Consider the following 25418-nt stretch of genomic DNA (forward strand, 5'->3'; position numbering starts at 1 on the left):
CCCAGTAGAGAACCATGCTGCCACTGCTGAGCAGTAAACAACGAGTCCGCCTGAGTGGAAAAATACAGGGTTAGGAGCTGCAAAGGATCCCTTCACTGCCACCGCTCTCCATACCGCCTCCTTCCACCCTGCTCCTGCCTCCCTCTGGCCTGAGAAGCATGCCCGCTGCTTCCACATGGCTCGTGCCCAGCAAGCACAGCCATGGTGCAATGAGCCGCAGCTTAACACCATCTCAGATACTGACAGTGTGATTGCAGCTAAGGAAATGGAGCAGAATGGTGACTGGCGAAGCCAAAATGACAAGTCAACAGGCCTGAGAGTGGGCGATCACTGGGTAATGAAACAGTAATATTTTCTGTCTGTTTGGAAGTTAAACAGGAAGCAGGAACCGTAGCTTAACATACTGTAGCCCAATAGATATAACCTCCATACGTACATTACTTCAATTTGTTATGTTTTGAGGGAGAATTTACAATAGTGGCACTAATTTGCCCCAAATATTTCAATAGAAAGTCTAATTTCTCGGAAGATAAATGACCAAGGAGTGGCCTTTCCCATAATCCTCACTTCGATTAAAAGGGTCAAATGGGTCAGGAAGTCACAAAGCCAGGCTTGTGAGGGATTATGTGCAACTATGATTGACCTATTAAGCAACATGCCCTTCTCAACAACCTCAGGTCATTGACGTACATAAACACTGTGGTTAAAATAAGTTTTTTCTGACATTACCGTCTGTCACTTCTAAGCAAAGTCATATATAATGTTATCAAACTGACATTCTTTCATTAGTAATGGATTACATGTAATAAAACTCTCATTTTGTTAGTTTATCACTATAGTTTGCTTAGAATCATTAATTCGGACAACAAAATTGAAATATCACCTAGTTCAACCATGTCTGACTGACCAGATTTTGGGTCCAATGACAGTTCTATAACTAACATTCGCAACTGACCTTTGTATAAACTGTCTTACACTGAGCTTAACCAAGTGTTTTAGTTGCTCAAACCCAACCATACCCAATAGTTCATTTGCTATAACCACAATTTTCAGAGTAATTTTCACAATCTTAATCATATCATAGTGGCTATGCGCAGAAGTTGAAGGAAACGAAAGATTACAGTATCAACATTAGAAACCTGATCTCCACTGGCTCCCTCTCAGGTATTGAGCGAGTTGGTTTCATCAGATAATCAGTCAATCCAGTGAATAAATCTACCACTGAAAGTCCCTATTTCCACTCCTCAGGTAGATACAGAGCACAGATAAAGCCACTGCAGATTTAACCTCCTGTGCACAATATTTCCCTTCATAAATCAATTTCCAGAGCCTGTCTTTGAGGGCAGAGGGCATGACAATAATCTCCTTACATAGTGCCATACCAACAGCTTTAGCCTCTTTCCCTCCTACACAAGCTAACAAATTACAATCTAGCTATGAAAACCAAATAATAATGAGTAAACAAAAATCCATTTCATGAGGTCCTAATGGAAAAAACAGCCCTTAGGGAAAATGAAATATATTGTAGTTAAGTAGGCACCACAGTAATCCCACATTTTAATGGTGAAATCTTAATTATGGAGAAATGGGGCTCCCCCTGGGGACAAAGGAGCCATCATCAGGGCAATAAAATTACAGGGGGGGACATATTTGCTGTGGAAATTCATGTAAATACACATACATAAGTACAAAATGCATGCCAGATCTTATAATAGACGTCAGATCAAACACAGATAGTTACAGTCAGTAGTTATTCCACATGGCCTGGCTCAAGGAAGGATGAATTAGGCCCAAAAGCCATTAGTCATGTATGACCCAGCCAGGCGTAATCAGAGCCTAATTCAACAGAGATACCACCACTGAGGCTAAAGCCCGGTTCTCATTAATCATTACAGCATCAGCACCGGCCTATGGCTTTAGTCTTTATTAATGGTTCCTGACTTTAACTCCCTCTGTTTGTGGTCAAGCAGCAGTGCTGCGAACTGGCAAAGATTGAAATCCAGAGAGACACTGTGTCAACAAGTGGCTCCAAGAATAAATAAGAAGGGATACATTAAGGCCACGTAACTAATACAGTGACTATTACTGAACACAGATGCTCTTAATTAATTTCATTTTGAAAAGCACAAAACAGCTTAAGAGTTCCAAATCAGATGTCAAGTAATCCGCTACAGTAAGACTCTAACTCCCTCTTTCTCTCAGATAAAGAATTAGTTAAATATAGGGACAACAAGAATGTCTTGGGAATGCACTTGCTCACTGAATTCATTATGCAGAAGAGATGTCATTGACACAGATTTCAGGAGTTTGGGGGATTTTATTTGGCGTGTTGTGGGTCGTAATACGGCACAGTGGATACATTTAAAAGAGTGTATTTCTGTTTCTGAGATGCAGACATTATTGTACATCCCCTAATTTATATCATCTGGGAAATTATGAACTTATCCTGCGGGCTGCTCTCTCCCTTATTTCCTGTCAACTCTCTACTGTCTATAATAAAGGCAGAACAATGTCCAATACTTGAAAAAATAATGAAATGAAGCTTATGATATTTCACTGTAGTTTAGCTATGAATTCAGTGATATTATCCAATTTTATCTTTTCTTTTTAATTATTTTTCACTTTATATGTTATATGTATTGTTGTAGTGCCTCAGAGAATTAATGATACTTTTCTTAAATTGTAATATTAAAGAATTTCTTTATCCTCTAGGCTTTTGTTGCAGTTTATTTTGCCAACTCTGTTAGTCCTGAGTTCTTCAAATAAAGAGAAAGAGGCCTGGTAATGGTAATACACAGGTGGTAATACTTATTTTCCTCCAGGCCCTCTCTTTTTCCAACTGTCTCTGTACATTAACAAAGTGGAGATAAAGGCAAATTTCTTTGCTTAAGTTGAAACATTTTCAACCCCAGCCCGACACGTCTTCGATGCCTAGGGCAAATTTGCGTCTGCTCACCGCCGTTCACGTCTTTCCATCGAATTTCTATGCCATCACGCCGCTTCAACATTTTGCTTTGCGTTGCGTAATTCAACTAAAGGGCTGCATTTATCATATTTGCTATGGACTAAACTAGAGCAGGTTTCCTCTCACTGTGAGCAGAGACCAATTGGGAAGTGGAAAATAGAAAACCTGGAGTGGCCTGGAGTAGAGTGATTACAGAGTGATTTGAGTGTAGAGCTGAAATTGCTGCTGTTCCACTCTGCTCATATATGTGTGTGTGTGTGTGTGTGTGTGTGTGTGTGTGTTCTGATGCACCACATAAAACAACTGCTACTGTTTCAGCTAGCAGTTCTCAATCATTTGAGTGCCTCTCAGGTGCCGGTCCTCTTACAGTACCAGCGGTTTGGCAATTATGCTCTGGACCATTTTTTTAAGTCCATTTATAGCACTGTTCCTTGGGAGGCTAAGGCAGTTTGACAGCTCCAGTGAAGATACAGGCCTGTACATTGATTTCTGTCATTCCTTATCATGTTTTTACATTTTGGGGGAAAAAGTCCTATATATATGAAACTGCTTGGATGATGCAGAATTCGTCATGCCATACCTTCAGTCAAAATAATGGCATTTGCAGCAGTCTAGCAGAGACCTTTAGCCCCTGTAATATGCCTAGACTTAATTACATTATCTGTATTTGGTTTTCAATTAAGACAGTTAAACCAATGCCAGCACTTCAACTCAGGGTTAAAGATAAAAGCATAAAAAATATGGCTATGGAAAATTTGAGTGTATGTTCAGTATAAGTGAATTTAAGTTTTTCCTTTACAGATTTGTGAAATATGCCTACAAGTTTGAATCACAATGAGGGAAAATGTCACGTTCATTTGAGGTTTAAGGGGCTCAATGGCCAAGAGCTGCTATTTCCTGATGCCTACATTACAGCAGGGTCTAATGAGAGCATTAGAGACCTGCCTGATCACACAAACTGCGTATACATACTTGAAATGTGCATACATGTCCTCATAACCACGGATGAAGATGTGCAGTTTGTTACATGCACACACCTCTACGCCCACACATCATGTGCATGAATATGCCAAAGTAATTCACACACGCGCGGTGCATACATAGATGCGCAAACCCAACACCAAGCACAAGAACACACATGGACCTTTTTTTTTTTTCAGAGGATAACTAGCTTCATTTTACATGCACTGAAAAAAGAACACAATCATTAGCCAGACATCACAGAGCAATGAGAGTTTCTCAGAATGAAAGCCAGAGTGGAGGTCTACAGAGAATGAGATGTGAGAAAGAAAAGAGTGGAATCAGACTAAGGGGGCAGGGAGCCGTAAGGCAGAGGGTGAGAAGAGAATGATAAAAGATGACATACTCAATCAGTCTCCACTCTGAGAGGCCTCTCATTAACTATTCCTGTGATAATGACAGCACTGAGGAAGCTACTCGCACTCTGTTATTAGAGACAAGGTTCCTCTCTTTGCTCATCTCTACACTTTGTGTCTGCCCACTTCAGCTGCTTCAGAGAACTTCATATTCCTCTCTGTTTCTCTCTTCCCCCCTCCTCTTTTTTGTCTTGTCTCTAGAGGAAGGCCACCTCAAGCTGGTATTTTCCATCCTACGGTTACTGTTAGTGTCTCATGGCATCAGCAACAGAAGCTGCTTGAATTTCAGCACAAAGACGCCTTCAGACTGCATTCATGTGTACAATTCAATTCATCAACTATACAGGTGTCCGGTAGCCCTTTCAAAGGTTGCACATACCGTATGTACTGTTCATCTTAACTTATGGCCTTGCACATAGATGTACAACATTCCAGCTCACTCCCTATTTCCATTCAGTGTATGGTCTACGCTCATCACAACACCTCACTCTGATAAGCACTGACACAGAGGAAGATGAACTGTGAGACATGGTCACTCCTGTCTTGCAGAGGAGATGTCAAAAGAGAGGGAGTGGATGTCCTGTCATCTGGAAAGAAGTTACAGATTCAACGCAGCAGAAAGCTGCACTTCTGCACCCACACCCAGAATTTATAGCAGCTCCCTGGAACACAGTTCAAAAGAACATTGGACATTTATGGGTGAAAAATTAACTCCAAGACACGATGCAACACCATAAAACTTCTTCATTTTCTTTGTAGACAAAGACAAAACAAAGACATGTGTACAATTCCTCATATCCTGTCTTCTGATAGTTGGCACATATTCACTTGCGTCACAGTGTCCATGTTTGCTTTAGTTTTGCCTCCGAGGCAGCTGCTCCTGGTCATTCTGTGTGCATTGCTTCTGCTTCTTTCAAGGTTAATGCATGTGTTCACTTTGCTGCTGGCATACTTGTGTTTTTGGTTCCTTGTTGATGACCTTGCAGCCATGTTGGCTTTTGTTCTCTCTCTTGATTGTTCTCTGAATTTGAAGAATTGCTCCTGGAGTTTTGAAACTGCAACAGTCGTAACACCAGGCCACTTCTCTACAGTTCAGTCAGTCAAATCCTTGGTGTAGACATGGTGTTCCATGTACCACATAATAGTCTTTGTACTCCTATTACTTGTACTCCTTTCCTTGCCAGCCAGACAATATGAGCTGCGACAGTAGAGCAGGAATCCTACATCTGATGCCTTGCAGAAAGCACTAATTTCCTTGAGCTTACCGAAACACATGTAGCTACTACAGGCTGTGCATTGATCTCATACAGTGAGTGCTAAAGCTGCTGGGAGAGTAATTTCATGCCAGGTAGACTCCCTCTCCTCTCCTTGTCTCCTTGCTCACCCCTGACTGAATAACTAGACCCGGAGGGCTCCTTCACAGCAGGTGCTCCGTTAGTGCCTAACCCCCCCAACGCCCACTCACCCACCCTCTCCAGCCTCACCGCCCCACCCCATATCACAGCCCCGTACCCCCTCAGCATTAAGACGCAATACTATGTTACAGCTCTATTAGCTAACTAATCTGAGAGAACTTTATTTTATTAGCCCCTTAAGACTCCTGCCAAGGCCCTTTTCATCCTTTATGGATTCAGTAACTGTGCAGGCTCCATCTCCCTGCTCCCTCCCTCTTCCTCCTGTCTCTCTCAATCTTTCAATCCCTCCATCTTGCATGCTTGCTCGCCCCCTCTCACGCAGTCCAATTATGTGGCACTTGCAGGGTTGCAGCAACTGTGCATTACAGACACGCGTGTACACACATCCACAGGAGAAATTGCACACAGCTCCAAATGAGCAACAGAACTTATGATGTATGAAGAATTGAAAGGCAAGGAAACACACAACAGGGACCTTGAGTTTCTGGCAAAATGGACCTCCAGCAGCAATTTAAACATTCAGGTGTGGACTAACAGCCCCACTGACACCTACACTCTGTGTTTGCCTTATATGGCCACTACTCCATCTCCCTACTTACTCGCTTCCTCCACCACCAAACAGCAGCACACTGTGAGGTGTGTGGGCGGACGTGAGGACTCAGCATGTTGCTGGGAGGGTTCAGCATCCAGCCAAGACAGGATCAGTGGTAGAAAGGCACCCCGTGACACGACAAGTTTGCGAGTCTTACGGTCACATATTTCACATATCACACACAATGATCATTTGGACGAGCCACCTGAAAATGTTGGGCCCACAATGCCTTTCATTTTCATTCTTACATTCCACCTGCAGTCACGTCAAGCAGCAGGTCATTTCAAATGCATGCATTTGATTAAGAGGGGGAAAAAAAAGAGAATGGCATTCTGTAAAGGCAAAGAAAATGTGCAATATTTCATATGGCTTGCCATAATATATTATGTAAGAGGTACAAGGGAACAGAATTCTAAATTGTACAACATACATCAAGCCTACATGTTGTATAAAACATGTTTAAGTCATACAAAAAGCAAGGGAAGACATCTACCAGGTTAGGGCCATACATCGTGTATATGCATACTAGCTTGTACACAAACAAACAAACAAACAAACATGTATGCAAACAGATGGCTGTGGTGAGCTAGAAGCCACAGTCAAATAATAACACTGGCATTATGTTTTTTTTTTTTATTATCTAGAATGTATCTGTATTTTCAATCTCTGGAGGGTAGCTCTGCAGCAGACAGGCATTATAGACATCACAGTTAGCCTGATGAGCTAAGGTGAGGTAAAAAAATCCAGTTTCTGTGTTCATCATAATAAAGGCATGCGGTATGTTGCAAGAATGTAGCACAGTATAAAGTATGGCTCTTACAGGTGTTTTATGGTTTTTGGTTGGCAGTGGAGTAATATGGCATATTCACTAGCCTTTGATGAGGTTTGTTGATCATAATTAAAAGATCAAATAGCACCAACCTTATGTTTTAAGAGTTGCAGGAACAGCAGCAGAGGTAAGCTTTGATTCAGCAGGTGGTTTGAGACCTCTGCTCCTGCACGCTCCAGATGTTTTTCCATCATAGTGCCTCTCTATTATCTGAGCTACTATGTCTGACTGTGCTGGTGTGAGTCTTTGGTGGAGGAAGATCAGAGCAAAAGAGAAGTGACATCAAACAGAGGGCAGCTCCCTCATGCGCTGCGCTGGAGGGGAGCTTGGACGTCTTGCTCAATATGGAAGGGCTGGTGGCGAGGCGGCCCAACGGCTGCACCGGGACCCGTGCCAGAGAAGAGGTGAGGACATGCACTGGCTACATGTACAGGCATACATGTGCATACACACAAGAGAAGACCTGGGCAAAAGACTCAAGATTGTTCAAACAAGGGAGAAAAAAAAAAAAAAACATACACGCAGACAAAATCACACACGCACACTAATAATGCCATCAGAGATAGCCTAATGATATTGGAGGGCAGAGTATGTGGGCTTTCTTTGATCTTCCCTCTTTCCCTCCTCATCCCTCAAAGCCTGTTGCAAAGAAAGAAGCCGAGCAGAGCGGTAAGAGAACAAGGAAGACAGAGAGAAAGAATGAGAAAGGAAGAATTGCCAACCCCCCATTAAAAAAATAAGAAAAAGAGGGATGATCGAGAGTGAAACCTTAGGGCAAAAAAAGAAAAAAAAAAAGTCTTTCTTCTCGCCTTGCTGTACCTGCGGAGGAGGCAATGGACAACTGACAGCTCATCACTCTCACAGCTGCTCTCCTTAAGCCCTGGCTGAACAACAGGGCTGGGTTTGACCAGAGACGCCGCCACAGCCCGACAGATTGTCTCTCAGAGCAGCCAGAGACAAATACAGCATGTCTGTCTGGTCTGTCAGTCCAGCTGCTAGCTGCCAGCGTTAACCCTCCGCCTCCCCCACATCTGCCTCCTCACATAACAGACTGAGAGAGGTGGTTTCTGATCACGTCTGTCAATCAAATTTGAAAGCCTCCTCTCCCGGTGATAACAGAGGGAAAAAATGTCAGTCAGTCAAGGAGAGAACGGTGCAAAACAGAGGAGTCCCTTAAGAGCTCTGTTAGTACAACATCAAACAGCCTGTTTGTGTTTGTCAGTCGGTACATCATCGCAGTGAACCACCATATCCTCTGACGTGATGGTGTCTTCCGGCCTGGCGAGCACGTTCAGCTTCACTGGTCATGCCGGATTGTGGATACAGTTCTATTTTGGAGGATCTGACTAGGCTTTGTGGGTCAAAAGATCGGGGCCTATATGAGTCTGCACCTGAAGGGCAAGGCAGCAGCTGCAGAGGCCAAGGAGGAACAGTTCTGAGGAACTTTCTGACCTGGAAACTGCATCTAAATCTGTACAAAGCCTACTGAATGCGCAATGAAGTAGTATAGTACAGGCAGTATTTTAAAGCAAAATGATATCCAGTCTTCTTTAGCTGTTGGACAAAAGGTTACCAGCAGCAATATTTGACAAAGAGCAGATAGAGAATATCTGTACTCAGAAAACAGACAGCTTCCTCAGTACAACCGTGTGGTAATCTTTCTGTGAAGGCATCTTAAAGGAACACTCAGACAACTTTGTTTGCAGTCTAAGCTAGAGTGAGATGAGAAGATCAATACTGATTTCATCTCGGTAGGTCAGGGACATGTTTAGAGTAGCTTAGCATAAAGACTGGAGGCAGGGGCAAAAGTTAGCCGAGCCCTGTCAAAAATGAAACAAATTGCAATACAGCTCCCACACTGTTTTATTTACATGCTGTATCTTATGTATTAACACATGTAAAAATAGAAAATGTGAGGAGCAATTAGCTCAGGGATTGAATTTCTCTACCAACAACAGCTGAGAGACAGAGTGAGACCCATGCATTGGACTCCTGCTACATTGTGACTCACGCTTTGATAAGATGATAGGGTTTTACTGTTTGTGGATGCAAGCAGAGAGGAATGACACTGACATACAGACGGGTGACATATTACAGGAAAAACCTGAAAAATGCGTGGATAATAACATTTGCCACCTAATCTAATGGTCATACCAGATGAAGTAAGACTGTAGAAGCAAAAGAGGTATTGAAATGGCTAAAGGTGAATTTTATTACTTGTGAATCTAACTTTGAAGTTGTCGAAGGAACAATGTCCTATTTCTTCTTTTAAAAGTTACACAGTGTCATTTAGAGTCACACAATAACCTACCCTGGCCTATCAATTACAATATTATTTTTTTCCAGCTCTCGTACTTTTTGCATTTAACAGACAATTTCCTTCTCACAGTCTGCTTTCTTTTGTATGAGTAGATTCTAAATTATTCAGGTCTATTAAATATATAAAATATAAAAATATCACTGATATTTCAGAAGACAGCACCTTGTCTATGTAGGCCATTTATATAACAAACCCAACCCTCTTGTGCCAGATATCAATCTTCTCGTCTATCTGTGGGTAAAATGGAAAAAAATTATATCTTCCCAAAATGCCGGAGTGTTCATTTAAAGCTTACAAAAAACAATCAAATGAAAAAAGTGTCACACCAGGCAGCTTGACTTACACACTTTAAGCTTTCCAGACATCTCAACAGAATAGCTTTTTTTGTGTTTCTCAGTTTTCTCTACCCTGTAAGTGTGTGTCTTTTTTCGTGGTCTGTAAAGACCACTACATCCTCATACAATCATTTCCTGGATCCCACAGGAGAGGATAGAAACAGATGGGGAATGAAACAGTGCTGCTTGTCTGTGCTCAGTTCCACGGAGAGGAGCGTGTGTGTGTGTGTGTGGTGTGTGTGGGTGTACATGCGTGTGTGATGACTGTGTGTGAGGGGGGTCTTAGGCATGCAGTCTGCCTTTCTGTGTGTGTGTTTGTTTTTTCAGATAGTGTTTACAAGAATAAGCCCTGCGGCATAAAATGCCATTTTTCATGCAGCAGTGTGTGTTTGTGCACATGACTGTGTGTGTGTTTATGCGTTCCAGTGAGAACCATGAGGGACTGAGGGATAGTGAACCTGTGCGTAGGTTGTGTTGTGTTCTGCAGCTTCCAGAAAGAATGAAAGAGGAGTCGGTGGAGCAGTCACACTGAAAAGCACCTCTTCACCACTTCTTTGACTGTATTTTACTGACACTGATCAAACAGGGACTGGTCACTTTGTCTTTTTCTGCCTTTGTTGCACAGCTGACGTTATTCCTGTGACATCTGAGAAACTACATGCACAGTCAAGAGAAGTGAAAGGGCTCCCTATGCTATCCATTCCTGGAATGCACATTTATGCGTGTTAAAGAAAAAGATTTGAAAGTTTGAATATAAAATCTGAATGCCTGTAGTAAGAGCTTTGTACCCATAATATCTGCAGTGCAACACTAAAAAAACCTAACATTTCTGAACCACGTCACTGTAGAAATTCAACACACTCTTCTCAGAGATTCTCTTTCAGCTATGTATGCTGGGATTTCTGGCGGCAAGAAAATCTGATCCTGAAAAAAAAAAAAAATTAAAAAAAGGCAGCTCAAAACATCCCAAAGTGGGAACTAACAGAGTGAAGAAATTTGCTTTTAGGGCAAGGCAGAGAGATACAGCTACATTTCCTTTGATTGTAATATTTGTTTATGACATTGCGTGTCATCTTTTTGACGTATCATACATCATATATAAACTCAGGATGACCATCTGTAATTTCCCACACATCTCCACTTAGTCTCCATTAGTCATTGTGTGTGCTGTAACTAACACAAACCTTCCATCGACCACAAGAAACAAACACTGTCAGAACACTCATTAACTTCTTCATTTAAACATAGCCCACACACTGAGTGTAAATATTTAAAAAGACCAAGCTGGAATTTACAATACAACCATAGAAATACAAAAGCAGTCAGTAACTGATGTCTCTGGAGTGTTAAGCTTTGCACAGCTTTTATTGCCAAAGGTTTTTAGCTTATTTTACCAATGTCATCAAACCTCTTCTACGGCTTGTTGCATAGCATTTAACTCGCTATAAAATCCAAACTGAAGTGCTCTTTTATGGTGTCAGACAACATTAAACTACTACAATTATGGTCTGGTGTTTCAGATTTTTATAAAAATTTTCCCAATTCTTTGAGGTTTCAATAACAGACAGTGTCAAAATTAGCCTTTTAAGTGGGCCCATTTCATATAGACTCAAGCTGGGGAGGTAGGCAGTCTGGTCGGCTGTGATACACAGCAGCTCCAGAGTTCTGTCATTTTATGAGAGGTTTAAAGACTTCTGCCAGGAAGGAGGGAAGATTTAGAGAAGCTAGTGGTGCTAGCCAATCCACCGGGCTGTCCACACTTCTTTGATCACTGGTGTATATTGTCTTCTGAAATGGCGTTAAAAAGGTAGGAGCCCATTTCAACAGACAGCTGAGCGGGTTGAAAAACAGCCACACAAATTTAAGCTACGGTTTTGAGTAAAAGGTCTCTGGCAGCTGTGCCTCCAAATCTCTCGCCCCCTTTAACTGTCACATAATGGCTGCAGTGATGTACTGCACCGCCTGCCCTGTACTCCATTGTTACCTATTGCTCTACAGTAACAATAGGTCTTCTTCTCCTTAATATGCCAGTCTTCCACCAGAGTAAAATATGGTGGGACGTCTTCACAAGCACCCCACTTATTCCACACGACACCACTCTCCCTGCAGGTGAAATCTTAACACTCAGTAAATACAATATACAGGAAGAGAGAGTGGAGAGTATGACAAAATAAGAGATGGGGGGTGTAGGGAAAACTGCCCCCTTGAACACAGCAATTAATCAATTAGCCAGAGTGAATCAATACTCCCCGCCCAGCTTGGCAGGCTGACAGCACTCAGGTGTAATTAAAATTGTAACTATTGACAAATCAAGATGGATGGAGCACTTCCTGCCTGTTCTGCTCAACTCTGCTAGAGTGATTATCTTTGTGCGAATAATACATGTAGGGGACAGAAATGTGAAGGTGTACATGTTTGAGTGAGCAAGTGAGCTAGGTGCTAGTGTGGTTAACTATTAGTGTGCAAGTATTGCTGAGGGTTGAAACCCTGCGTCCAAACATCCATCTCACTGTGTCACCTTCCATTACCATTGGGTCATTCCCATTAAGTTGACTGTTCAGTGTTAAGTGACTTGTTCATGTGTAAAGTGCATCCACGCGAATGATAATCAAGATATTAATCTAACAAATCAACATTCGGGAAACTGTTCAAGTGTAAAGGGTGGCTGTCAACATGTGCCTTTCTCCCAAAGTGTGAAATGTTCTTCCACCTTTCTCAGCCATAGATAGAGAAAGCATTTAAATTAGCCTAAGCAGATACCAGTTGGGGGGCTGGATGCAGTGATGGAGGAGCAGTTGGCTATGGAAGCAACTGGGAGCTTGTCAGTATTCAATTGATAAAAAATGTCATCCGCTTCCAGACTTTTCAGATAAAGCCTTTTATTAGCCTCCAGTTAATTGGTGATGCTGAAATCACCTTGTTCCTTTTCTTGCTGCCTCTTTCCCTCTCTGCATGTCGCCCTCCTCACATAAGACGATGATTGTCAAACACAAAAAGGGAAAAAAACATTTGAACAGTGCTTGGTGTTTACATGCTGTTTGGCAGGAGTCAAAAGGAACTCTTCAAAAGCAATATCATAGGCGTCCATGATCAATGTGCAAATACCAGCAGAGAACATTCTTTTTTTGGAGATGTGAGATGTCTTCTATTGAAGGAACCGTTCCTTAAATCTCTCGAGACTGGTCCTTGAGCGTCAAACATGGCAAAAAAAAAAAAAAAGAAAAGGAAAACAGAAAGAAATTTAAATGAGTACAGTTTTCAAAGCAGCCAGGGAGCAGTCATTTATGGTATTACTAAAAGAGGGAGAAACATTGGCCTCACACAGTTGATTCAATAAGAAGACAGCTCATCGTTACATTCTCCCGACTATAGCTCTCAATCAGTGCAAAGTTCAGTCTTTGGCTAATTGCACAGAAAAAACAGAATATTTAACAACTGCACTGAAAGTTATGTATCATTTACTATATCATTCTTTAAGAAAACCAGTAATTGTCAGTCATATGAAAAATTCAAACATGTGCTGCCTACTCTACAGACAAGTAGCAAAAAACAAGGCTGAAAAACTGGGAGATCGCAGCAGAATTCTAGCATTCACAGTATTCAACATAGTTACTTTCATTATCACTAACACTCCTGGTGAAAATTTACTGGTATACCAGTGTCCATGGTCATCCTCTCTTTTCTCTCTCCCCACCTTCCATCTATCTGCAAATACTTGTGAATACAATCAACGGGAATTGTAGGAAGGATATTTGAGGATATTTGTTTGTTAATGTCTTGAATGGGTCTAATGGTGCGTCTTAACCCTAGTGCAGACAAAATTACTTTTTTCCATGATTCGCCTGTACAAGACGTTTTTTAAGATTTGAGACAGAAATCCTCTAAATATAACGCAAGAGGATCTCTAGTTCAAGTAGTTAAGAGATGCGTCTGGACCTTGTTGTGATCATTTGATTTTTATCAAAGCCAAAAACAAGATGCATTCTAAGTTGGAAAACCTGGGTCCTTCTGGTATTTTCAGTGAATATCACAATCATTTTCAACTGTCAGTCTCCAACTGGGATAATCTTATACAATAATCAGACCTGCTCATCTGAGATTAGTTGCAACATTTGTGTACCTCCATGCCAACATGACAACATTATGGGAAAAAACTGTCTTATAGAGTATAATTTTTTGGATTCTGGGGCATCACTAAACGTATGTTTTGGACAGCAGGCAGGTTTTGTCACCAAATGCAGCCGATTGATAAAAAGTATGAAAACAAGAAGGCTGGCAGATAAAAGGTATAGGATGCTGAAAGTATAAATGACCTAAGCAGACATCACTTTTGATGCATCTTTACCTTACCGGGGGGATTAGAGAGAGAGAACCTCCTGTATCAAAATGTTAAGGCGCCGCCATGCATAAACATATTCAAATGTCATTAGACGACTGAATCTAAAACATAGCCTCCGAAAATAGAAAAACCCATTCAAACCCAAATGAATAAACATACTCATTCCTTCTATAATGTGTGAGTAATAGCTCATAACAGCAAGGTTATCCTCCGAATGCATCTGGAAGCTGGAAGCGGAAAAATTCTCATGTTTTAATAGTTCTCTTCATTCCGTGTTATTATTATGTAAAGCATAAAATGTGTTCTCTCATCAAATCAAAGCACCCCACAAATCAAAGTTAAGGCAATTACAATCTTATTCCACCCTTTCAAATGGCAACAGCTGTTTCCCTTGGTCAAAATTGCAGCGTAATTGCGCACGGTAGCATATGGTTATGGCTGATTAATCCAACTGGGGGTGAAGGCCCCATTATTCCTGCATGGGATGGGTAAATAGGCAGCGGATCCAAGTGCTGGATAGATGGGTAATGGGATGGTGAAAAAGGGAATGGGCCTTTGATGAGATGTCTGTTAAAGATGGCGTGATTGTCAGAATCGATCAGGCCTTCTACCATCCCTATCTAAGCCATTAAATTGATTTGCTTGTCATCCGGCTTCCTCAAGAGAGAATCATGCCAGCGGTACCAAGCTATGCAGAAAAGAGGAGCAGTTTAGGCAGAATCCATTTTCATTCACAAAATATATGGCTCTGGGCATTTTCAATTTAATGCCCCCTCATGAATTCCATGAACTAGAGTTGCGAGTTTTTTTCCACCATCCTCTTGTTCATGGAGCACCGCAGGGAGATCGCTGTAGCTCCGGGGGGGAGCCCAGTGTGTGGCGGCATGTCAGGGATGTGACAATAGCTAAAGGACTGCTTGCTGGCCTGTGGGCTCAGACTGGCCACCATTCTCACACACACACACACACACACACCCACAAGCACACACCCACTTAAATATGCATACAAATTCACAGTTCACCTGCAGACACACATACTCACACAAAACACCTCCCCCAGGGAAAAGCAATTACAGGGTTCAGAGGTGGTTTCCCGAGCCCCCAGCCAATGTGAGCGCATTTCTATTATAAACACACAAGGATCCGCATGAGTGAGTCAGGTTTGATGGCCTCCTGAAGCTAGTGTCACTCTAAGGTCCACGCTCATTTCCATCTAGCCAGACAGGGATGATGCTGGTAAACAAGCCTTAACTGCGGCCCCTCCCCCCTGCCTGTCGCCCCCGCATGCATAATGGCCCCCTTAAAGAGCGATGGAAAAGTTCAAGTCCATAATCACATCCGTACCTCTGGCTTATTATTTTTTAGAGGTCATTTTGGAGCCCACTTTGAAGGACATGTGCTGGAGTAAATCATGTTCACTAGCCGGCACTGTACAGCTGATTCTGATGTGCGATGTAAAGGTGCAGAAGGCCTCCAGATGCTAATTTGGGAGACTGTGTGAGTGCAGAACCGTGGGTTGGCTTGGCTCAGCAAATATGGAAACACAGGATACGCTTTCACCACAGTGATATTAAAACAAGGTGGAATGCCCTACTGTAAATCCTTCAATCCATTCTCAGCACAAAAAAACCTTGTTCAGGCCAAAGCTTTTATTGTTACGACTCACACAGAGTAGACCGAAAGGAACAGTAGCTTCAAAAGAAAAACACTGTAGTGCTCTTATTGAAAAGCCAAATACAATACACATGTAAGCTATCATTGTTCTCCTTGCTGTACATCAAACGGTAAATATTACCACCTGTAAATAGAGGTGCACAAACAGACAAGCTTTGCCTTTATAAATGCATTCTTCAAAATACCTCTATAAATGTGCAACCTGCTGTACATAAAAACATGCAGCGAGCATACAGTAAAAATCCATGAGCTAGTAATCTAGCCTGCCCTAGTCCACAGCGGAATGATCAAAGGAATTGTCTAAAACTATGCCAGAGAAAAAAAGAGTTAACAATACCAGTTTAATCCACTTCAGTCAGCGCCCCAATTAGGAGTAGGGGCTATATGACTGAACAATGATAATCAGCCTGCCACTACTAAAGCCTAAAGGGGGACAAGTGGACCCTCTGTTTTTATTGACAGGAATTCCAAATTGTTTGTAGTCCCACAGGTCATTCACAGTGGACCCTTGTCTGTCTCAGTGTATAGTGACAATTCCCAGTAGGCCTGGGTGGCCTCTTTTCCCAGTCCACCCGGTAATGTGGACAGAGCCCAAATTAATAACCATGCAAAGATAAATAGGGCAGCCCTGGCAAACACTAACCAGACTCCTTTGTGGCATGTTCCAGACAGCGGGCAAGATGACAAGGGCTTAAAAAGAGACTATTTGTGAATATGACTGCTACATCTTCGGCCCAGCGGCCCAGCAGTACTTGTTCTGGTCAAACTGTCTGGTCTGCACAGCCCTTAGAAGGGGGAAGAAATTGTGCAATCTCCCTTTTTTCCTCTTCAATCCAATAGTCATTTTTGGCGTTACATAACTGGTGTTTCAAAGAGCAGAACTGGCTGAAATTTCAGGATTAAAGTTCTTAAAATGTACTCCATGAGATGAGAGAGAAAAAAAAGAAAAGTGGCTAGCATGCCAATGAGGGAATTTGGATTTGGAAATGCGGTCACTGAGTAGATAGCTGTGAAATGACAGTCATTATGCTGCACCATTGTCACCTAGAAGCACCCTCTGAGGAACGAGCTGATGCTGGTGGCACCATTTTTATGTCATCTCACCCCAAGTTGGGCTGACCTTATCTTCACCTGCTGCATTCAAGTATTAAAGCCGGAGTGGGATTTTTGAGTTTTAGATCCCCAAAATCCACAGTTCTTGCAAAAAGCATGAACATTCTACAACAGTTGCTTTTGAGCAAATTAGAGAGAATGTTTGAGCTTTTTATGCTTTTCTGTATTAATGTAATTCATAGTATGGAGACATAATAGTTTCTTTTTGGTTTGCGTAAGCCTTGAGTCATATAGCTACAAGATATAATCACCCTGTCCATGCACTGAGAGCTCAGTGGGGTACCAACATTGGCAAGGTGTTAGGCATTAACCCGTCAACACAAGGAGCTGCATTGGTGGGGGTCATGGGGACATGTTGCTTAAGGTAGGGTGAGATATCTAATATAGTCCAGGCAGTCTGGTAACACATCCAGAAATATAAAGACTAAATGGATGCCAACAAATTGCACAGTGGTTTATAATACTCAGGAGACCAGATTTTACAATTTGGTGAAACCATTTTATCTTTTGTCACAGTGATCACTGGGTAAACAATAGAAATACAATGTTCATGTTACAAAAGTAATCTACCAGGACTGTGCTCTTGCACGTATTTGACCATTGAAGATAAGAAGCCTGGGTTTTTTCATGCAGGGCTTAAGTCAGTCTGCCTTACTCTCAGGCTCCAGGATCAGAGTCATGATTCCTTCTACCTACACCACTAATTTAAGACGTCATCAAAGGGAAGTTTGTGTGTTTGCCTTTTACTCGCTTGCAATGAGTGCAAATCAGGTAGCTTTGATTGCAGCAGAATCACAGTCATTCTAACTAGGTGTCTTTTTGGTACCTTAAATATGGGGGATTATCCAATATAATCAGGGGACTTGGGATCAGGGAGATGATGTCAAGCAGCAAAATAAATGCAGGAAAATCAGACTGAGTTTGTAAGATGATGCAGTGTAGACTAAACCTTGATATAGCTTGATAAAAAGATGCTTGACACATATTCACACATCTCTATACTTCCCTCCCTTCCCTCCTCACACATTTAGACGGCTCCACAAAAGCGAGTATCTTCACACAGTCAAAATGAGGACACAGCAGGCCCAGATGGAAGCGGTTGAAGCTCTAAAGATGTGGCTTCTGTTAGTCACATATATTCATATTAATAATGAACAAAAGAGTCTTTCATACAAATAAAAATGACGCTGCAATTGATGCAGTGATTCGCATGTTAAGTTCTTTTCAGGGGTTTTTTAAGGGGGGCTTTTAACACAGCTGTCAGAATAATAATAGAATGTACCTACAGTAATAACAAGCAGTGTACTGACAATTATGAGCATACAGTACCTTTTTATTTCTACTGTAGTGTGGGAGGCATGTCTGTATATCCAGGAGAAGGAGTGTGAAAACTGCTGAGCTGTTTATGGCCATTAATAGGTAAGAAGTTCACTGGTAGGGTCTTTTAGATTCCTTTCAATCATCCTTATGGTTCGTCCTTGGTCACAGCTGTACTAAATAAAGAATTTACAACAGCAGTGTAGTTAAAGAGCATATATAAGCAATGTGTCAGTTCACATGCATTTGTGTATCCAAATAACAATGTCACTGAGGATCTGTCAGTTTGTCACTATTCACCTCCCTTCCTTCTCTTTCTCTTGCTCTGTAACATTATTTTATGTAATTTGCAAACAACCTTAAACTCAAGCAAGAACTGATGATAGCACACTAAGTTTATTTTCTTTTACTTACTCTTTCCAAGTGGACAGAGTGTATTGTGGGTGGTTATTGCGATAATCCATTACCATGCTAATTATATTTATCAGAGCATGTGTGCAGAACTTTAAGAACACTGACAAAGTCCCACTTTGAAACACTCTTAACCTCTTCAATTGACTGGTATTGGGAAATGGGGCCCAGATCAATAGAAACAGCCCCACTCTGAAGAGGGCGTGAATTTGCTTTCCACAGAGAAAAACAAAAGGTCTCTCAGTAACACCCATCTCCTGGACTTGCCACTAGTAGAGACCTTGGGTGGGAAGTTTTGTTTTATTGAACATAGCACAGTGAAACTCTAGATATCCCTCTGAGAAATCTATCACTGGACTTTGACCATGAGTTTTCTCACCAGCCCTGAATACTAAAAGCGATATGTTGTGACCTTTTGCCAAAGTGCTGGCTGCAGGGATCTTGGACAGCTTCCATTTTTTCTCCTTCTTCTTCTTCTTCTTCTTCTTTTTTTTGCAAATCGTTTCACAGAGCACAGCTGCTACAAGGAAACAAGAGATCCCCAGTCTGTCAATTAAGATGAGTGACAAATCAGGGCATTTGTAGTCAGGAGATATTCTCTCAACCCCACTGTCTCCACGAATCACTCACACTCCAGTCTCAATCAGCTCTTTTTCTATGGCTTACTTCACTTGGGCAATGCCCAAACCCATCATGTCAATTTCAAATAATCCCAAAAAGAACATTGCTGCCTGATAAAAGAGTGACTCATGTCAGAGACCAAAGGTGGCTTTGAAGGATAACTAATAAAAGATCAATAAACCTGTATTCTTGATTTTAAAAATGTCCCTCCATCTAAATAGAGTGCTTCAGACATCTCCTGTTTGTGCTTTACCTCCATGGGATTAGCTTCAAATATATACACATACAACACACATTTGTCCACACATTCACAAATACAATGTGTTGGCCTCATCGGGTGAAAAGAGGAGTCACATCAAGGAAACAAAAGATGAAAGCCCTGACATCACAACAGTATAATACTGCCATGTGTGCCTACACCATCCACCGCTTCATCTGAAAACCATCGACTACCTTGCTGAAAATTTCTTTTGCACGTTGATGATTATGTGCCCTATTTTGTCGCCTGTGATAAGAATGCATCCAATTTTACTTCCTTCTGAAGCAGTCAAGAGGTGCTCCCAAACTGCATGCATTTCATTCCAGCCATACAATTTCAATCCAATCTCCTAACAGATTTAAAATGGAGATGACATCCTTGACTTCTATTACTGTGTCAAGGTCTATGTCCAATACAGTAAGATCAAAACAGGCCGCCACTCTCTACTACGGCGACTCTAAACATGTTGTGCGTCCTCTCCAGATGACTGCATGAAACAGCCAATTCCTATGCCAGCAGTGTCCTAGCAGCCCCTCCCCACACTCTGTCATAACCGTCCTCGTGGATGCTAATCTGAGTGCCACGCCTCTGACAGAATGAAGTCCTAAAGCTCCTAAAGTTGAGCTGTAGCCAGTCAGGCTAATCTGCAGACGTTGACTGATGCAGAAGTATGTATGCCAAACATGACATTCCAATAGAGTCCTCCCCCGCTGCTCTGAGCTCCAAAATAGACGTGTTAGAAATGACAAAACCAGCAGGCAAGCCCAGCATTGTCTCGGCATGACCTCAGTAAATGAATGGAAGTGAACAGTGGGACAGGCCAGACAGCTCCTATAACTGTCACTTTAAACAAAATATCCAAAGTGAGTTGAGAGGATGGCCTGTTCTTTATATGATCTAAGGAAGTGCAAATGTATGAACTGACAAAATTACGAGCATTGAAGTGTTACAGGGACTTTGTTTGAAATGCAGAATGCGTGACCATTTTAGATAAAAACATCAAAACTACTCACAAACCAAGTGTAAATTTTCCAGCCATCAGTCAGGTACTAAAGTGCATTTATTAACACTGAAACTTTTTTCTTTTTTTTTCATGCTGCGCAAAATGATGAATGACAATATACAAAACACAAGAACTGAAGATGATCTCTCGCTGCTCAGCAAACCCTAAAGCAAGACTTCACAGCACTTTGGTCTGACGAAGGCCGTTCTCCTGTCGTTAAAAAGCCGTTTCAGTAGACTGGTCATTAAAATGTGGCAAGCAGTGGCTGACATGTCCATCCAGAGGCATGCTACTCGCCTCATCATGTTCTTTAATCATCGGATGGAAAGAGAGCAGCCCACACTGGGGTCACTTTCAACGAGCTGCACTCCGAACGGTCTGAAGAGAGTCCAATTAAATCCTACATTTTCTGACCCAGGAGCGACTGTGTAATGAAATCTGAGGGCCACTGCTGGATGGACTGAGCAGCAGAAAGAGAGCAAGAGTGACTGGCAGTCTTCATCCCCAACTTTCACACATACACTGTCACATGCATGCATATTGCTTTGTGCACCCATGCACATCTAAAAAAAAAACAGGCAAAGCCTCTCTCTCCCCAGGCCACTGCTGTAAATAACGTGTTCTTATTTAACTTGGTTGGTTAAATAAGCATTCAGAAGGAAAGGGAGAGGACTGGGACTGAGCTTCAAGAATCAGATACAGACAGGAGGAAGAGATACAGTTAGAGAGCGAGGAAGCAACAATGTCAGGATTCTTAATCCCTAGGACACTCCAGTTATCAATCTCCTGTAAATGTCAGGGACTAGGATATGCCCTCATGAATGATGGATATCTGCCTTGTTTGTTTTTTTCATCTTCCCTACATTGTATTATTGAGTGAACGCCACCAAGGGCTTAGAGTCTATCTTGAGAGGTAATACTCCCTCCTTACTGTGGCAGCAATACCTGAATCCCAATTACCCCAGTGGAGAGGGTGCAGCAGAGGAAACCAAAGAGCAAGAGCACTTTTTAACCACACATGTCGCCATGCAAGCGTCACTGTGACCCAAAATAGGTACCTTCATGCAACTGAATGCAAGGTTTATATATATGTACTGTGAATATGCCTAAATTATAGGTTTTCAAACTTTTAAATGACAAAGACACACAAAAAGTTCCACTTTGCACCCACTGTGATAAAGACTTTAAAAGGAGAGGACAACCTTTGACCAAGACCATCATTTAAAAGTATTTTCTATTGCCTTACTTCACTAGAAGTAGCAATTAAGAGGTACTTTGCTGAAGACCCCCGGAGCACCCCTAGTGCTTAACTATAGACCTCACTCCGGTCCAAGTGTATGGTAAAAATGTTTCGGATCAAAGTGGCAGTAATGTTCTTTGACCCTTTTACCACACATGTGACATTCATTTCCCAAAGCAAGTGGCTTTAACTAACAAAAACAAACTGTCATTAGTGATAACATCGTTTTTGAAATAACAGACTATACTGAACAAATATCACACAAAAACCAATATCCTACAGGGAGTATGATAGTTGGGTAAAAATAAAAAGAAGGCCTGAGGTTACAGTAGACTCTCTGCTGGGCACCAGAGACACACTCCAAGTCTCCACAGGAATATTACAGGGATCTTGTGGGATTATTGCGCTGAGAATTTGAGTCGTACTCTGTTCAGGCAACTACTCATGAAGGGGGGGGGGGGGCACACACGCTGTCACAGATTCTCTGCAAACTGCCACACTTGGCTGTTGCTCCCCACGCGCTCAGGGGAAACAAGCTGCATAATTCTCAGAGAACCAATTAATTTTCAACATTTATTGCCTTACACGTGCACGTGCTGGCATTAATCTCCACATATCAATATGTATCTGTTTATTTGAGGCGCTTGTTTGCAGCGCAAAGTTTAATTTCCGGGGGAGAGGACTGATTAATTAATTAGTATTTATTAATCACTTTAGCATTTTTAACAGCTGGGCTTCTAATGACACGTTCATTGTACATGTTCAAACTAGAAAAATCAGTTATGGTTTCTAAACACTGTAACAGCTGTAAAGAAAATATTGGCTCTTCATAATAAACTACATTAAAAACTGAGCTGCCACAAAGTCATCACATTATATATCAGGAGCTCTTCAGCATCAAATTTGGGAGAAGTGGGACCACATGTTGGAAAAGTGTCACTGAAATGTTCAATAAGGGAAATAACAGTAGCAACCGAATGGCAGTGTGTGTGCGTGTCACTATAGCCTGAAATTAAGAGAGAGTGTGTGTCACAGTAATGTGTAGCCTAATGAGTAAATTATAGGGTACGCGCAAAAAAGCAAAGAGTAATGGACACATCACAGATCAGAACGGAAACGCTCCAATTTAAACATTGAACACAGCAGGGGAGCTGCAGACCCCAATGGGCCCGTGTGGTGACTAATCGGCACCGTGCCGAGCCGCTGTCCCTCTTACCTTGAGCTCGCGTGGATTGGATGAGTAAGGAGAAAAATAAAATCCATGTGGCGCGCCACATCGATCTGCTCCAGAAGTCCTCCAACATGGTCCCAAACCGCGCAGAGTGGACAACAAGTGCCCGGGTGAGCCTGGGGTGTGCTACTGTTGCCCCGAGTTACGGTGTGGTTCTGCTGTCGTCTGCCTCCTGCCGGGTTCTCTCTGTCTGGGAACCTGCCACTAGAGCCACTCGAGCCGGGCAGAGCGCACCGACCTCAGAGCGCACAGGAAAGGGGGGGAGAAAGCCCCGAGTTGCTGCTGCAGCCTGCAGAAATTCAGTCAAACAGAGTCTATGTTTGTTTTACAGTTCAGAGTCGCTCTAGTTCCACAAGCCCCGTAAGACAGTAAGGTATTTTCCCGTGAGTGTCGAAGCAGTCTGAGTTGGTTTCTTTGAATAAGTGAATGCAACTCAGTCTGATGAATCCAGGTTAAGTCCAAATACAGTCCATTTGTCGCTGCACCTGTAAGAAGGCACGCGGCTCCTCGTACTTTTTCATCGACACTTCTTGCGTCCTTGAGATGCTGCGTTCCTCTCCTTCTCCCTCTACTTACAACTTCAGCCTCACTGTCTCTGTCCGCAACCGAGCGGTTACAGTTGCTTCCAAAGCAGCGAACAAGACTTTTCCTCGAATCCTTTTTGGAAGAGGAGCGCCGGATACAGAGCACACACACTCACTCACTCACTCACTCACACCCCCTTCCTCCCGTAAAGTTCCTCCCCACAGCGCGCTGTCAAGGTCGGCAATTCAGCCAGACGGGAGCGCTGAGAAGAAGTTCAGCGGCTCGGAGAGGAGAGACTGAAGGCGGCGGGAGGAGAAACTTGCGTGCAGTCACACAGTCGTGGTCGGAGCCTGCCGTGGAGGAGAGCCCGGCTGGCCGGTGTGCGTCGGATGAGGACGAGTCCCGGGTTCTTTATGAGGAAACGTTAGGATCTGGTGTGCCGACAGCGCAGCGCAGCGCAGGTCGCCACCATGCGGCCGAGTTGGGAAGCACACACTCTCCGTTGCAACACAGCCAAGCACAGGATTTTCAGGAGAGGATTTTATTGCTTTCCACATCACAAAAAAGGTGGAATGAATAGGTTATGGTCTTTTGTTAAAATGATTTAAGGGACACGTGTTGTGCTTGTTTTGCCAGGGTTTGGAGTAACGGGTGCTCTGGGAGCCTGAGTAGAAATGGTTGGAACACTTCTGTGGGGATTTATAATGTGTCTGAGTTCAATGACCTTCTAGTATTTTTTTATCCCTCATGGCATCATTACAGGGATTTACAGTGTATTTTGGCTGCATTTTAATTGCTTTCCGGAATGGTACTGTGTGTATATGTAGCACCCTTGTAAGCATGGTTGTATTGTTCATCTCTTTTTTGTAGTTGAGGCTGTGGAGTGTAATTCCCCACACCGTCTGAGGTGCATGTGATGAATAGAAAAAGACACAAATGGCTGTGCTAAGACTTTACACAACCTGGATTCAAACAGCTGCATGTTATCTCGTCTGTGTTCTGCCTGTGTAGGAGAGGAAGGAGGACACGGAGGAGGAGAGGGTGAGAAATGAATGAGTGGAGGACAGAAGGAGGAAGAGCAGGGAGAGAAAACGAGACAGGAGAGGGGGAGGGTGATAGAGAATGACTGAGCAAATGCTGTTTCCAAAATGACAGTATCAGTAAAGTAGAGGCCGAGGGAGAGAATGAGAGAGCATGACTGAGCAAATGTTCCTGTCTTGAAAATGACAGTGCCTTGCCAGGAGAAAGCAGGAGTGCTTAATGTTTGCAATGTTTTTGCGAATGGCGAGTCCCATCTAAGCCACCACGGGGCAGCAAGGAAATAATGCACCATGGTAATAGCCTCTGCTGTTTCTCAGCATGATTTTCAGCCTCCTGTTGGCTTTCTCCCTCTTATCCAAAAATGTGATACCTTGAACAAAAGTTAATAATAGGAGAGTTAACATCAGGAAAACCAAGACAGAGCGCTTCCTCAGCCACCCCCAGGGGCTGCTCGGGGACCCGATTATGATTTTTCATACTACTTACTGTGACTGAACTCAGCAAGAGGGTAATTTAGAAAATCCCTGGACACAGTATTTTTGAGCCACAGCTTTCTGCACACAAGTGCCAAAGCCGTTTGTTTGTGTGCTCACCCACTCCCCACCTCTCCCCTTCCCCCAACCTTTCCTCACAGATGCCAACGCCGCCAGGTGTTAGCTCGTGGTGTTGTTGAGCAATGGCTAGCTGTGATCACAGGTGCTAGAGCAGCTTACTGCAAGCTGTATTCACTTCAGTCTGAGACCCACACCTTGTTTCTGGCCCTAGAATTAACCACACAACTGGCGATAATGATTCAGAGTTATCTACAGCAG

At 42.7% G+C, this 25418-nt stretch overlaps 2 protein-coding genes across 2 annotated transcripts in view; one reads left to right on the forward strand and one right to left on the reverse strand.

The window, feature by feature from the left end:
* The window catches only part of sdk2b (sidekick cell adhesion molecule 2b), a 232106-nt gene extending 208050 nt beyond the window's left edge, over positions 1 to 24056 (reverse strand). Inside the window, 1 exon segment of the mRNA XM_051066526.1 lies at positions 23026 to 24056. Coding sequence (XP_050922483.1) covers positions 23026 to 23113 — 88 coding nt within the window. The 5' untranslated portion in view covers positions 23114 to 24056.
* rpl38 (ribosomal protein L38) overlaps positions 1 to 25418 on the forward strand; it is a 379694-nt gene that overhangs the window by 188701 nt on the left and 165575 nt on the right. The gene's annotated exons all lie outside the window — the stretch shown is intronic.

This window comes from Lates calcarifer, linkage group LG23 (genome assembly GCF_001640805.2).
Source record: "Lates calcarifer isolate ASB-BC8 linkage group LG23, TLL_Latcal_v3, whole genome shotgun sequence".
Classification (NCBI taxonomy): domain Eukaryota; kingdom Metazoa; phylum Chordata; class Actinopteri; family Centropomidae; genus Lates; species Lates calcarifer.